General features: G+C 31.2%; 1 protein-coding gene across 3 annotated transcripts; it reads left to right on the top strand.

The window, feature by feature from the left end:
* Window positions 1–9,894: 9,894 nt before the first annotated feature.
* On the top strand, window positions 9,895–14,008 carry LOC132629937 (probable glycosyltransferase At5g03795). 3 transcript variants are annotated; one of them, XM_060345366.1, is made up of 5 exons: window positions 9,895–10,329; window positions 10,447–10,640; window positions 11,793–12,049; window positions 12,510–12,858; window positions 12,960–14,008. In XM_060345366.1, the coding sequence occupies exons 1-5, from the start codon at window positions 10,173–10,175 to the stop codon at window positions 13,632–13,634; spliced, it is 1,632 nt and encodes a 543-aa protein (XP_060201349.1). In that variant the 5' UTR covers window positions 9,895–10,172; the 3' UTR covers window positions 13,635–14,008. The 3 variants fall into 3 exon arrangements, with proteins under 3 accessions (XP_060201349.1, XP_060201346.1, XP_060201348.1); XM_060345363.1 differs by having other exon boundaries at window positions 9,895–10,347; XM_060345365.1 differs by having other exon boundaries at window positions 9,897–10,347; window positions 11,796–12,049.
* Window positions 14,009–16,592: the final 2,584 nt, after the last annotated feature.

The raw sequence follows: 16,592 nt of genomic DNA, 5'->3' as shown, positions 1-16,592 counted from the left end.
TCGTGGTGATGGCACAGCAATCTTAACCAGTGAAGAAACATTTTTGCAGCAGGCTTTGACGTTGTTTATGGCCCAATTTAGAGAAACCAACAGCCCAATCACATACGCCTGGAAAAGGCCCAATTTATGATATTCATTTCATTTTTCAGAAAAGGGCCAAAATTACTCCTGAACTTTGAAAAATAGTTTATTCATACCCTTCGTTATACTATAAGGTCAATTATACCATTACTGTTATACTATGGGATCAATCATACCCTTATGTTTAACGGATGCCACGCGGCATCATCCCAGGCCTTCAAAATTATTTTCCCCTCAAATTATTATTTACCCGCTATAATAACTCAATCCGACCCGGATTCATTTTTTTCAGCCAAAAATATACGGACCCATTGGGTTTTGATCAAAATCCAAAAAGCTAACCAAATCATACCCAAAAAAAAAAAACATTCAAAATGGCAGAAACAAAACAACAACAAGAACCTCAAATTCCTTAAACCCCACAAACTCTGTTTTTTCTAGTTGGCCTGCTTTATATACATTTGTGTTATTAGGTTTAGCTTTTGGTGTTCTATCAATGGTTGCAGCTTTAGCTGTTGCAGTACCAGCTACTTTCGTGACTTGGATTACTATTTTGGTTTTGTTAACATTTGCTGGTAAAAATATAAGGGATTTGGTGTTGGAAGGAAAGAAATTGACAGGTGATATTATTGGATTTGTGGTTAAGGTTTTGATTAAATAATGGAATGTTGTTGCTGCTCTTTGTGTTGTTCTTGGTTATTTTGCTCTTGTTGTTAGAAGGAATAAACAACAAGAAGATGTTGATTATTGATTGAATTATTAGAAATCTGAATTTTGGGAAATTAGGAAATTGTAATTTTATTTTGTTGAAATCATCCCAGGCCGTATAATAACCTAACCCGACCCGGATTCATCTTTTGCACAGTTGGGTTCGTATATTTTTGGCTGAAAAAAATGAATTCGGGTCGGGTTGGGTTATTATAGTGGGTAAATAATAATTTGAGGGGAAAATAATTTTGAAGGCCTGGGATGATGCCACGTGGCATCCGTTAGACATAAGGGAATAATTGATCATATAGTATAACGGTAAGGGTATAATTGGTCTTATAGTATAACGAAGGGTATGAATGAACTATTTCTCAAAGTTCAAGGGTAATTTTGACCCTTTTCCGTTCATTTTTTTGCGCGGATTGTGCTTCATACGGACTGGTCTTTAATTTTTGTCTTTCAAATCGCTGGTCTTTAATTTTGCCTCTAATTCTCATTTAATGAAAATTTGTGAGCCAAAGTACCCTTATTCGTTGGTCTATGAAATTAGATATTTTGGGCATGAACCCCGGCAAAGCAAAAAAAAATTAAAAAAAAAAATCACAAGACAATGTTTTCGTAGAAATCATGCCTATTCGGGGGTAAAGTTATGCCTTAAGGCGTAGTTCTATAGGATAAATTAATTTCTACAGAATTGTGCCGGACAAGGCATATTTTACATAGAAATTATGTCACACTGTAGGATAACTTAATCTCTACAGAATTATGCCGGACCAGGCATGCTTTCTATGTAATTTTGCCCGAATAGGCATAGTTAGCTATGAAACCTTGCCTTGAGATTTTTTTTTTTTTTTTTAAACTCTGCTGGGATTCAAACCCAGAATGTTAGGGGTATTTTCGGCCAACTTTTTATTACTTAAAGTATCGAAGGGCAAAAATTTAAGACCACCTCAAGATAGGGGCAATCGCGCGAATGACCCATATTCATTTATTGAGAATTATCTATTTACAAATTTAGTTATATGACCTTTTTCACTGGAGATCAGTAAAATAAATAAAATACATGAGTTAAAAATAAAAATTTAAACTAAAAAATGGCTTGATTCAACATATGCATTGACAATACTGGAGGATTATTTACTAAAGATGATTTAATCTCTCGTTAGTTCCACAAAGGAATTATCGCCAACAAATTACAGTTATAGCAAGGAATATATCTGCCTCGCATTGGGACGAGTCTGAAATCGAGTTACAAAATTAGTCTTCTGAAACATTGATAAAAAGCAAAAAATGAAAGTGTCACGTGAAATTAAAAGTAAGCTCCTTTGAATCACAACAACAACAGCATACTCAGTGTAACTCATAAGTGGAATTCGAAGAGGCTAGGGTGTATGCAAAGACGTTAACCATATAATTTTATAAACCTCGTGTCTCAATATTGTTCTTTTAATAAAATGTAATGTAAGATAAAGTGAAACTCAGCGTACAACTGAGGGAAACATTTGGTCAATTTTGGCCATTTTATCAATTTCGTTAGACTCAACTTGTTGAATGAATCTTGGGAAAATTGCAGAGCCATGCAAATTCACGTTGATTGCAAGATTTTCGTCCCTAAAATTCGAGATATTACTTTAGGGTCCTCAACTCTCTTATTTTGATTCTTTCATAACATGTGTCAAATTTACCACAAGATGTTGATTCAAATAATTAAAATTATAAAACACTCGAGAACTATCTTTTGTGTCCTTGACCATTAGTTGATTAAATATTTTAACAAAATCTTCCTTTTTACTCCTCCTATCATTATACACAATTGGTGTAAAGTGTAAACGTTTGATAATTCCTTTTGTACTCCATCAGCTTAACATCTTACCTATAAGTGATAATTAATTTGTTATGGTGTGAATTGCAAAATATTTTCAAATGCAAGTTGCGCTTAAAGGTAGTAGGTCGAGGGCACGTGTACTTAAACTAATATCATATATCGCATAAAGTTGATAATTAATTTTTTATTTGAACGATTGTCCAAAATTCTCACAACACTAACCGAACAATATTATAAAAGCTAAATAATGACATAAACGGAGATGCAATTTGTGTAATAATTTAGCTTACTATTTAATATGCTAGTGCATGTAATTTACTCACACCTATTGTTATTTCTTGTTTCAAATATATCCCTCGCTTATGAATTTTCACCGTGAGAAGATGAGTCTGATTTAGGTGATAGCCTAATACGGTGGAAGACACATTAGAATATATTTTGACCTTCTTTTTACCAACAAGGTTATGGTGAAATAGTAAATACTCCTTTATCTTTAATCAAATGTCAAAGATTTTTGGGTATAAAGTCGTTTTGTTAGGAAACATTTTATTCTACAATGTGACTTTTCAACTCACGCTCGAATTTAATCGACATTTAATGCAGGTATCGAATTACGAATAGAAGAAGAAAAAGAAAAAAAGACAAATCAAATACTTCATACTTCAATTCAAAGGAGTTTACTTGAACTTTTTTACAAGAAAATAATCGGAATTCAGGCAAGTGATAATGCTTTTCTAGTGGGTAATATTTGTCGAGTTGAGATTTATTATTTAAAATTTCAATTATTTTTCCTGTCTTTAGTGCTGACAGAAAACGTATAAATAAAGCAAAATAAAGACGTAAGAGCCAGTAATAAAGAAAGCAGCTGATTCATCTCACTTTTCTTGGTTATCTGAAATTTTTGAAAACAAATCTGATATTTTTTAAGTTTTGCAAGTGAGAGGTGGCAATAGTTGACACGCAATGTGGATGTTTCTGTAAGAATTTATTCCCTCGGGCGTTTTTGTTTTGTTATATCCATAGATATAGTTCGAATGTTAAGGAATTAAATAAAATACTTATGAGAGACGTGTTTTATTATATCCATAGATATAGTTCGAATGTTAAGGAATTAAATAAAATACTTATGAGAGACGTCTCTTTTTGGCTTTTAATGAAAATGAAAAAGAAGTGTATATATATGACTATTTTGAATTATTTGATTAAGATTACCTTTGATATGACTTGTTACAAAATTGACGTGATTATGATTTACAACTATTGAATATTCTGGTCCAATTTGGCGGATTGATTATCTTGCGTGTTATTAATGCAGTAATAAAAGCACATCTTACGTGAGTTATAAAATTTGTTATTGATAATTCACTACTATTTTTGTTGATGATTAAGTAGACCACAACGAATTTCTATGCTTAGAGCAATAGTTCGATTACTCGAAAAATTTATATATTATATTAAAAGCATGAAGAGTTTTAAAAATATTGATTGAAACTCTGCAATAGACAAAACTGTCATTTACTATTTTTCTAATATTTAAAATTTTAAAATTAATTTAAAAAATTAAATTTTAAATCTAAATAAAAACTTACTTAGGTTAGAAGAAGGCATCTACAAAAAGAACCTAGCTAATAGTGAACTAACATGAGTTAGCCGACGCTTTAATACGTAAGTTTTGTTTCACTTCGTTTTTGTGTGGTTGGGGAACATCATGTCCAATTGGCAAAGTCATTAGTCCACACAAAGCAAAAGAAAAAAAATTATATTGGGAAGATTTATCACACGTAGTGCTGCTTCCATTGCAAGTTTTTGATTTCGTTTGGTATTTTTTTTTAATTGTCATTGTTATTATTTTCAGTTTTGATTGAATCTATTTTGCGGCAAAAAATAATGGAGACGAAAGTAAGTAGAATTAATAGTTTATTTTTGGATCTGCATAGGTGATTCGATCATTAAATCTTTTTTTTTTTCAATTATATTTGCAGATATACATGTTGATTTATCCTACTTATATAAATTCTATACACTTTCGGTACCAATCAATCTTCCAATTGAAGTTTTGGAGTCATTTGAATCCACGCATCACTGCGTTGCATCACGCACAAAATATCATTCTTCTACGGTAATTTAACTTCCTTTCATCATGCATTGTCTATCAAAGATTAATTCTATTTATTGTTGTGTAGTAGCAAAAAATATTTTTCAACGTTCAACTTAAGACCTATGGTTAAGAGTAAACAAATATCATTTATCCTACCATTGTCTTAGCTAATGGTTCACCTTTTTTATTTTTAACAATAGATTTCACATTTGACAGAGTTATAATTTAATTAATTTTCCTAATATTCAGGATTTTGAGATTAACTAAAATGTTAGTTATTAAATTTTTCCTTATTTTATTTATATGAAAAATTCTAATATTTAAGACTTTAAACTGAATAGAATTTCTCCTTATATGAATATATATTTTTGAAATGTTGGGAAAATTAATCGGACTTGAAAAGATGACGACAATAGACTTACCTGAATCATTATTTATTATTGTTTTTTTGGTTTTAAAGGCTCATCTTCAGCAGATGTTGAAGAATAGGGTGTTGCAAAGCCATAAGCTATAAAGGAAGTTGCCTTGGAGGTTGGTTTATGATTAGTGAGTTTTTGTACTTAATTGGAAGAAGAAGAAGAAGAAGAAGAAAAGGTGAATTTTTTGTTTAAGTTATTCATTTAAATGTCAACTTGAAACTAATTGCGAGGTACGTATACTAAAATATGAAAGAACTTAGCGAAATGTTGTTCATCTTTTTTACACTCTAAAATTGATTTCTCACTAGATAAAATAGTCATTTAATTATTTTCCTAATATTGAAGACTTTAAAATCAACTAATTTATTTTCTTATTACATCTTTTCTTGTTTGAATTATGAAGTAAATTGACTATAATTAATTTCTATGGTTTAGAGCAATAGTTCGATCACTCGAAAAATAGCGTAGATAATTACGTATTATAAGTTATAACACAGTAACCTTTTATGCTCTAGAGCAAGTCAATTATCTGATCCATCTAAAAGATAATGTAAATAACGTATTATAATATATTAAAGGTCTCCTATGAAACCTTATTAAGCAAATAAATATATCTATTACTCAACGGCCTAAAAGAAAGCAAGCCGGCATGAATATATTCATTTAGAGAGCAAAGGTATAAAGTGAAAAAGGCATGTTAAGGTTGGAATCTTCCTAATTTTAATAAATCATAATTTTTTAATTACATAGAAGGTAGAGACAGGTAAATGAAGAAGGGAATTAAATCGCGAGAATCGACCCCTCGTCAATAAGGGAATTGTTTGTTGGTAATATTTACATGATAAAAGTTACGGATGGACAGTCGTGAAATCGTATTTTCAAATATTTTATATAGATTTACCTATGAAACGAGATAGTTAATTACTTTTCAGCAAAATTATTTAACACTCGTAAAATGTAGACATGCTTCATTCTTCTGAAGGTAGCAAATAATAAAAAACACTAAATAAAGAGCCTATTCATCAAAATTTCATTTTGAAGCTCATTTAATTAATCTGTACTATAAAAAGCTTAATGACAAAAAGTCTGGAGGAGGATTTGCCTTCCCATAGATGTGCTGAACCACGGGCGGAGCTACCTTAGGCGAAGGGTGGTCATGTGCACACCCTTTGCAGGAAAATTATACTGTATATATAGGTTAAATAATTATTATTATGAGTATATATTTAATTTTGCACACCCTTAATATAAATGAGAAGAAAATTTGCACACTCTTCGCCTAATTCCTGACTCCGCCACTGTGTTGAACTGAATAATACCTCCAATTCATTCATTAATACAAGTCTTCATTGTACTTCTAGTGATTGTTTTTGTTTAAATATTATAATCAGATGACGTATAATTTTTAACAAAATATTATATTCGAAATCTTTGAAAGCAATAATTTAATACGAGAATGGAATTATATCGTGATAAAGACCTCATTTATATCTTCTACAACTATTCCAATAAGGTCATAACCTTGCAATAAAACAAACGAAAAGAGAAAAACAATTAAAGAGTTAGCAGTAAAGTTTTTCGTTCCTTAATGTTGGTAAATCTTAATTTTAGTCTTCATTATGTCTGACTAAATATATGTAACTTTCAGTACTTACTTAAAATGTACACTTTTAATTGTTTTGCTTATGAATATTCATAAATTTTTCAAAATGATTAATCGTTTCTCTGTTTAATTGTTTATGTTAAACTCGAATTGTTACTCCACTTTTTTTTTTTTTTTTAAGAGTAACACACTTCTAAAAAGAACATATTTCCAACATAAAGACACCAAAAACATACATCAAATTGATTGAAGGTAAATGTATCATGTCCTATATCACAAGGATTAAAATAAGAATTTATCGATATCTAAGATATCAAAAGTGCTACTCTCCCAAAAATAAAGTAATTAATATTCATTTTTATTATTGACTAATCTATCCTCAATCAAATTAATCGAATTTGTGATTTTATCAATTATAACTGACACACCTATTCCCTTTTAAATAAACATGATATCATCTCTTTAAAAAGCCAAAGCAAAGTTCAAGTAATATGAAATACTTTCTTATTTGAATGAATACAATTAATATCCCGGAATTACAAAGCCAAATTCACGCTACCCTTTTCGTTTTCTCTATTTTTTTAAACCCTTAAGCGTATTACGTTACAGGTCACCCAACAAGTAATTAGGAGTACATGTTTCTTCATCTTTCTTTATTTCATTTTAATTGATTACATTATTATGTCCTATAAATTCTCTTCTTAGAAAAACGTACCGAATTTTGGAGAGATTTAAAAAGTAAAAGTAGTATCATAAATAGAGGACATAAAATGGCGGCGTAACCTTTAGAGGTACTCATGGGTCGGTTTTTGAATGGAACCAAAATTAAATTAATTTAGTCAGTTTTTAATTATTAAAATCAAATCAAACCAAACATAATACATATTCATCAGTTTGGTTGTTGTCGATTCAGTTCAGTTTGCATCGGTTTTCGGTTTTTAAGAAACCTAATGATTTTTCTCTTTTCCATTTTTTTCCTACGACTAAGAAAGACTTTTCCAACCCTTTTCAACTTATTATCAGTTATTACCCTTTTATTGTGGGAGCTATATTTTTTTTGGATTATGGAGAAAATGTCTTAAGATCTATAAGCTCTAATCAAGTGAATAAAGTTTATAAGAAATACAACTTTATTTAGGTAAATCTCATAGTTGTTTCTTTGAATAAATGGGTTTGGATTTATGAATTTCTTTTAAGAAATGGGCTTAAGGTATAAACTATAAAGTTCATTAGCCTAATAGAAATTAAAAAAATTGATGAAAAAATAAACAAAGCACTTAAAATTATTTATCAAGATTAATATATTGTTACTAAATTTATGGTTTTCTGCCCTACTATTATCGTCATATGCTCTAGAAATTGCATGAATTTTTTTTTTATTAGACCAATACATATATAGTTAATCGATACAGGTATAAGATCCATCTCAATTATTTCTCTTTCGATTCTTCTTTCATTGATCTATTTAGTTTTAATTTTATTTTTCTAACATTTTGAATTTTAATAAAACAATAATATATGTAGACAAAAAATTAGAAAAACGAAACATTCTAAATTATGCATCTAGTGATGACATACCATCATATATCTCACTTTAAGACAAATCACAAAAATGCTTTAAAACCAGTGTTCCTCATGTGATCTACTATTTTTGTCATCGATATCACTTACTAGTAATTGTAAAAATTGTGTATATTATTTGGTCGGTTTGGTTCTTTTTTTCTTCGGTTTGTTTTTAATAAAACCAAACCAAATCAAATATTTTCGATTTTTTAAAATTTAAACCAAAACCAAACAACTATCGATTTATTTAATCGATTTGATTTTATTTGCGGTGTAGATCAATTTTTAACCAAACCGTGAATAAGCAACCTTGTACGAAAAAGGAAAACAGAAAAGTCAATAACGAAAAAGCCATGATGCATGTCCTATATTTTAGTAGTTGAACTTTTCTTACTTTGACAATTGAGTTTCATTGAGAATCTTGAAAACTACTTTCCTAGTCATGGGAGTAGACTATCCTAAATAAATTCCTTACCATAACATAATAATGACAACAAAAGGCAGTTATGGAGATCTCATTACATATTTCAATTTCCAAAAAAAAAAAAAAACTATTAATTACCTCCATTAACTTAATGCCATTTTTCAAAAATTCAAAAAAGTCCTACTCATTAAATAACTTGACGTTCATCCCTTCACTAACCTCTCTATTCAATAGCCACCTCAAATGTATCAAATCACGTGAATTTAAGAGAGTAAAATAGTTAATTTCTTTCTTATTTGTTTATATTTTGATAGAGAAGATGAACTAATATTTGAGTTGATAGAAAATAACAGATATTTGGTTAATTCAATAGATTAGTCGAGATTTGTGCAAATTAATACGGACACGTATTATAAGGATGAATTTAGATTTATTAATATTGTAAAGATTCTTTGACACCGTAAGTAACTTTTAACATGTGATGCAATAACAATAGGTTAACTATTATTTTTATCAATATTTAATCATTAATGTTTATTAAAAGATTTATTTATAGTTACATAGTAAATTTTGACCAGATTGTGTACATATTAACTTGTTATAGTAACAGATTACTTATCATTTCTTCTAGATTACTAAAAGAGTTTCTATGCAATTTTTTAGCACATAGCAGTTGACACAATACATTCTGCTAACCTTCCATTGACATCCAAAAAGGGATGAAGAAAGGATATCAAATCCAACACACACTTACCTTAAATAACAAAATTATATAAATAATTCTTATGCCGTCCATAAATATAACTTAAAACTTTAGGGCTCGTTTGGTTAGAAAACAAGTTATTCAGGGATTAGTTATCCCGGGAGTGTTATTCCACCGTCAATGTGGATAAAAATAACACTTAATCCCGGGATAACTAATCCCGGGATTTTATTCTAATCAAACGTGGGATAAGGCGGTACTAAATTTTTATCCCGGAACTATTTTTGCTTATCCGCTATACCAAAACGACCCCTTAATAATAAAGTTTTGGAGAGAGTAGCCAGATGTTGTACAATTAGCAGGGGACGGTGATGAGTTTGGAAATTTGTTAAAAATACAAAATAAAAACAAAAAAGCCCATTAGTGTGCATTATTTTCTGGAAATAAATAGGGAAAGGACAAAAGTGGGAATGACAAAGAAGCTAAAAAGAAAGAAAAAAATGAGTTATTTTTGCATGAAAATGAAGGCTTAGATTATGAGACGCTTGGCAGAATATTGCAACCATTTCTCACCAATTACTCCACTCCTTAAACAAAAACCATCTCTCTTCCCCTTCACTTCTCCCCAAGAAAATAAATACACACATACTATATAATTTCACCATTTATTAGAAGATTGAAATTATTAGTATCAGTACTAGTACTAGTTTCCTAGTTAGTAATCTTTTTTTTTTGGTCATGTGAAAAAATGATGGAAGGGTCTAGTAAAATGAAGATATGTTCATCATGGTGTAAATCAACATCAACAAGGCTTTTATGGATTATGGTTCCATTTATTTTGGTTTCTATTTTCTTCGCATTTGGGAATTCAAAGAATTCATCTTCTTTATCATTTTCTTCTCCAGGTTGGCCTTTTGGTTCAGGTTATTATTCAAAATCTTGAACTTGAATTAATTATTACTAGTGATAATGATGATATTAATTAGAGGTAATTATTAAAAGGGTATTTTTGTAATTTACAGGAAAAAATAATTCCGGTGGCAAGCAACCGGAGTTGGTGGCGGTGGCGGTGGTCAAAGGCGGCGCTGACCGTGAAGAAGCTATTTTAGAAGATTACAATTTTAACAGTAGTATTAATAGTAATAATTTTTCACCACTTACTGCTGAAGCTGATCAAGAATCTGAAGAACAAGTTCAAGAAAATCAGCAAAAACCAGTAAGTTATATTCTGTTAATTTTTTTTTATTTTTTATTTTTTATGTTAGAAGAATTTTGTTGGGATTTCTTTATGCATGTACCTTTTTATAGTTTTACTGTGTTTGTGTGATGATTTTCTTTTTTTCTTTTTTTTTCTTCTAATTTTTAATGTTTTAGAGGAATATATATAGTTTTTACAAAAGTTTTTAAATTTTTAATGTTAGAAGAATTTTGTGGGGATTTCTTTATGCATGTACCTTTTCTTTAGGCTCACTCTGAAATTAGAGATTCCTTGATTAAAATTGAAGTCTTGATTTTGTAAAATTTGTTAAGAGTAGAAATGAAAAGGTGGTTACTTAAATTATAATAATATCTTTGAGGGAGAAAGAATAATGAAGATATGAGTAATCTGTAATTAGTTGTTTTTTTTAAGAACATTTTTGTTTATATTTTTAAAGTTGTAGAAGAATTCTGTGGGGATTTTTTATGCATGTACCTTTTCTTTAGTTTCACTCTGCGTGTGTGTGATGATTTTCTTTTTAAAAAGTAGAGCGAAATCAGAGTTTCCCTTGATCTTGTAAAATTTGTTTGGAGTGAAGATGAAAAGATTATCTGTAGAAACGAAAAGGTCACTTAATTATAATAATTTTTTAGAGGGAGATTGAATAATGAAGCATTGACTATGTGTAAAAAAAAAAAAACTTTTTTTTTAATCATTTTTTGTTTCTATTTTTAATGTTTTAGAAGCATACTGGTTGTTATTATTGAGCAAAAAGCGATAAGAATCTCACTGCAGATTTTGACTAGATTTTTTCCCCTTTGAATAGTTCAATTTCTGCATAATAGGTCTATAGAATTTAACTGAACTGGTTTGAAGAAACTGCATTATAAACCTTTTAACTTTTTCTAATTAAAAAAGAAAAAGAAAAGAGGTTGACTATTTTTGTTGACTTAAACTTATTTTGCAGTGGTTTCATAATTTAAAGCAAATATTAATTCTAGTACTCATTAGTGTGCAATAATTTGCATGTACTATCCAATTATCGTTTATGTATCATCTAGTTTGTTCAAGTCTTGTGACTTGGTAATTTTGTTGCGAACGCCATGGACAGATCTTCCCTTTTTGAATCGAAGATTGATCGATGAATTATACTAATGAATCTTTTTAAAGCAGGTTGTAATACAGAAGGATGAAAGTTTTAACATTTCATTGGAGAAACCAAATGAGTTTCCTTCTTTGAATGAAACTCAGGCTCTTCCAATTGAACCTAAAATCAAGAAAATTTTTAGCAATTTGGAGAGGCTAGAAGTCAGATTGGGGAAAGCTCGAGCCGCCATCAAAGAAGCTGCTACATCTGGAAATCAAACGGATGACCCCGACTATGTTCCATCCGGTCCAATGTATTGGAATGCGAAAGCGTTTCATAGGTATGGCTCTGTTTTTCGAGCATTATCAATTTGACATGACATTTTTTGGTCATCTAATTGATACCTTTGAGAAGTCTATTTTTTCTCTGTCCAATATAATCGTTTTGTCCTATATTTTGTCTGTCGTCGTGATAGATGGATTTAGATAATTCTCTTGAGGTAGACCGTAGACATGTTAATGGAATAATATACTATTCTTCGCCATGATTGGTGCTAGTTTGTTTGGTCATTGTCGTTTTACTTTTAATAGTTCTGTTAGAATATTCTCATTCTGCCTTCTTGCATAGAAAGAATTCGTCGTCCTTGTCATGTTAAATCGTGCTGATACACTAAGTATGTTGTTGTGTATAATTTTCAAAACAAAGTCGAATTAGTCTGCTATTCATTACAGATTAAATTTTCGAGACTATTCCAATTGAAGCAAATTTATGAAAGCTAATGTATTTGGTTCTAACTTCAGGAGTTACTTGGAAATGGAAAAGCAATTCAAGGTATTTGTGTACGAAGAAGGAGAACAGCCTATTTTTCACAATGGTCCGTGCAAAAGCATATATGCGATGGAGGGGAACTTCATTTATCAAATGGAGACAACCAAATTCCGGACCAGAGACCCCGAGAAAGCTCAGGTCTTTTTCCTACCTATCAGTGTGACGGCAATAGTTCACTTCATATATGATAGAAACTCCAAAGAACATTGGAATCCGATGAAACAGACGCTTAAAGATTACATTAATCTTGTATCTGGAAAATATCTTTATTGGAATCGAAGCCTAGGCGCAGATCACTTCATGCTCGCTTGCCATGATTGGGTAAAACTTACATCCTTATACTTTATTGACTATTTGTATCAGTTCTGGAGAAAATTTTGTTACTAGAATAATGATTGTTTCGAAATGCGTCGATCTTGTAGGGGCCTGAACTTTCAAAGGCTGTTCCGGATCTATACAAGAACTCAATCCGAGCGTTATGCAATGCTAATACCTCGGAAGGATTCAAGCCTTCTAGAGATGTATCCTTCCCGGAGATCCTTCTTCCAGGAGGCACGATGGATGGCCTGATAGGCGGTCCTTCCCCATCACGTCGATCAATCTTGGCTTTCTTCGCTGGAGGGCTTCACGGGCCTATACGCCCGATACTTCTAGAGCATTGGGAGAACAAAGACGAAGATATCCAAGTCCACCGGTATCTACCAAAAGGCGTCTCGTACTATGGCATGCTAAGGAATAGCAAGTTTTGCCTTTGTCCTAGTGGTTATGAAGTTGCTAGTCCCCGGATGGTTGAGGCACTTTACACTGGATGTGTCCCCGTCCTCCTTAAGGACCATTACGTGCCACCATTTAGCGACGTTTTGAACTGGAAATCATTCTCTGTTGAAGTCCCTGTCGAGCAAATTCCCAACTTGAAGAAAATTCTGTCTGGAATTTCTACAAGGCAATATATAAGATTACAAAGAAGAGGTAAACAAGTGAGGAGGCATTTTGAAGTTAATATGACTCCAAAAAGATATGATGTGTTCCACATGATACTTCATTCTGTTTGGCTTAGAAGATTGAATATGAGGCTTCATGGTCTTGAATATTTGTGATCCATTTGTATCTTCTTTTTTGTTTTAGGTAAACCACGAATGTAATTTGTTTAGGAACCTACGTTTATTAATTTTTTTAAAATATTTGTTTTAGGTGGTTAATGTAAGTGCCATTTTCATATCAAAGTTTAGTAGCTGTATAGCCTGTATTGGTTATAATATAGCGTCATTCTAAGTCAAAGTTTAGGAAGCCTTGAAGTCGTCTTTATATTGTGTTTTGTCTTTAGTTTGTTATTGATGTTCTCGTTGATTCTGCTTTAGAAGATTCCAAACATTAAATCTCTCTTGGGATTTGGGAACAATCATCAGAGGTGAAAATATTTTGTATTTTGCATTTTTTTATTCTATATGAAATGGAGGCCTTCTTTAATTAATCTGTTAGATCAGACTCCAATTGCAGTTTATTTGTTAATGAAGTAAAGGCCGGCTTGCTAAGTGTTCATGCAAGTTTATTATTGTCTCTTCATTGAGTCTAGGCAACAATGACAGATGGAGGATTTTTATCAAGGTTTCATCATCTATTATATGTATATTAAAAAAAAAAAAACTTGATATATATCATATGAGTTCCCAATGAAAAAGATTCAAATGAACTATTTCGCCCCTCTAGCTCCATCCTTGAGAAGCAATATGCAGCACTAAAATTTACAATATCATGTTAAATTACTACTATAGTATATTTTAAAATTACAAATTCCAATTTGGTGTTGGTGCGCCACTGATTTGGAGGCCAACAAATTGAGGAAGTCTTGTGAAGAGATGTATACGTCGATTAATTAAAAAAAGAGGTGGACATTTTTATGTCACATTGGCCAAGTGGCTTTGTGCATGTAGATTGAAGACTGCCAGTAGCGTAGAAGGTGCTCGTCATAAAATCTTGCTATTTTTAATCAAGAACGGTATAACGTGACAAATGAATAGTCAAAGTCCTAGTATATATTGAATTTTATTCTTATATTAACCTTTTGGCCCCTTTGGATTAGATTCTTTTTTCTTCAAAAGCTGAAAAGAAAGATTTTGTTTCCTAAAACGGAGGTTTTTTGATAATCAAAATGAAATATTATTTTAAGACAAAAAACAATTTAAAAAGGTAATTTGTTCATAAAAACAAAAAATCTCTCAGAATATTTTTCTGAAAGGCATGAGAAAAAACTTAAAGTCTTTTAAAAGCTGGAAGCAGAGACAGACGAAAGTAGAGCAGACAAATAAAGTACAGTAGTATTGCACTAGATTCATAAAAACTGTGATAAATTGTTGATTTCTTTACAAAAGTTAAATAATTAATCCACCATTTAAAAACTTCTAAGTGGAATTAAAATAGACAACACAAATCATTTGTTGAAGAAATTTTCATAAGAATTTTTCACATTATCAATCATATTATCAATGTACCAGCATGTTTGATAGAAATGTTTCATGACAAAAGTATTTAAATTATTCTTTTCTCCTTTTCTACTTGTCGCATAGGCTCTCAAGAAAATAAATATAGGCAAGGTGTTAAAAGACTAACTGTAGACAATAAAATTCGTGTCGAGAAAAATAATAATCAAAATGGGAAAATATCGCAATGATTGTAGTATTTGATTTCAAATATGAGTGTTCCAATCTCTTTGATTCCACTAATTCTTTCTTTCGATAATAAATTCAAGGGCTTTTGAGCCTGATCTTGAACTTGATGGATTTGATCTTCACTTGTACTTGAATTCAAGGGTTTGAAGCTTGATCTTGAATCTGGTGGTCTTGATCTTGAGAACTTGTAAAGAAATACTTGCTTGCTTGAAATTTGTAGCTTGCGGAGAAATCTGCGGCGTTTGATCCACAAGCCCTCTCTCTGGCTTCTTGTTAGAATTCAGGTCCCTTTTCTGTATTATGAGACCCCTATTTATAGTTGTAGGATGTAAGAGTTGTGATAACAACAAACTTCTTTCATCCAATCAGATTGTTGACATGACGATATTTGATTGATCGGAACATGTCACTTGTACACGTGACGCATCTTCATTTGCCTTTGATTTGACTAGGCATGCTTTGTCATTTTGGCATGTGGCATGATCCTATTGGCTCCTTTGTTTGATTTAGCATGCCGCGTCATTTGACACGTGATACCAATTTGGGCCTCTACGATAAGATGATATCTTGGGTTTGAGAAAATAGGCTCATCATTTGTAGCCCAATTAAATGGAGTAGCCCAACGAGATTTGTCCATTAATTAAATTTGGGCAATTTGCAGGATTGTCCTTCGCTGGGGTGGTCTTTAAGTTTTGACCCTCAAATTGGTGGTCTTTAACTTTTGTCCTTCGCTAAAAATTCTTTGGTTTCGGGTTCGAACCCCCGCTCAGTCAAATTTTTTTAAAAAAATTGCAATATAGAGTTTGGATTCGCAAGGCAGAGTTTTGCAAATTCTGCCTTGCGAATCCAAACATCTGCCTTGCGATCTTTTTTTTTTTTTTAACTGAGTTGGGTTTCGAACCTACAATCTCGGGGTATTAGGCAAAGGGCAAAACTTAAATACCACCAATTTGAAGGAAAAAAATTAATGACCACCCAAAATGAAGGACAATTTGCGCAAAAAAATGATTAAATTTTTATTCGTCAATTCAATTATATTAGCCCAAAACATTTATTAGGACCAATGTGTCTTTGAATTATTTTATAAATCAAATGCATTAAAATTTATATGACTACAACAACTAATATAACAGTAATCAAATTCCGCTACGGCTATCTGTTGCTGCTTTTCATGAATATAATTAAATCTTGTAGACCTTATATTTATGAATTTTCTCTGTTATTTTCCATTTTGCTAGTAGTTTGTTCAACCGGGCCGGTGGCTTCTTCTATCTATATTGGACCTATGAGTCGAACCATGGGCAATTTGCACATTTTTTGCGTGGATTGTCCTTCTTTTGTAGTGGTACTTAAATTTTGTTCCTCAAATTGCTGGTGTTTAATTTTTGT

Source organism: Lycium barbarum, chromosome 3, assembly GCF_019175385.1.
Source record: "Lycium barbarum isolate Lr01 chromosome 3, ASM1917538v2, whole genome shotgun sequence".
NCBI lineage: Eukaryota > Viridiplantae > Streptophyta > Magnoliopsida > Solanales > Solanaceae > Lycium > Lycium barbarum.
This window is presented reverse-complemented; position numbering and strand designations above follow the sequence as displayed.

What these genes read in the sequence shown, in the direction of transcription:
- LOC132629937 (XM_060345363.1), top strand. Translation starts at nt 10,173, where the DNA reads ATGATGGAAGGGTCTAGTAAAATGAAGATATGTTCATCATGGTGTAAA. An exon ending in AGGTTGGCCTTTTGGTTCAG is followed by an intron (nt 10,348 to 10,446) that starts GTTATTATTCAA and finishes TGTAATTTACAG; the next exon opens with GAAAAAATAATTCCGGTGGC. An exon ending in AAGAAAATCAGCAAAAACCA is followed by an intron (nt 10,641 to 11,792) that starts GTAAGTTATATT and finishes ATCTTTTTAAAG; the next exon opens with CAGGTTGTAATACAGAAGGA.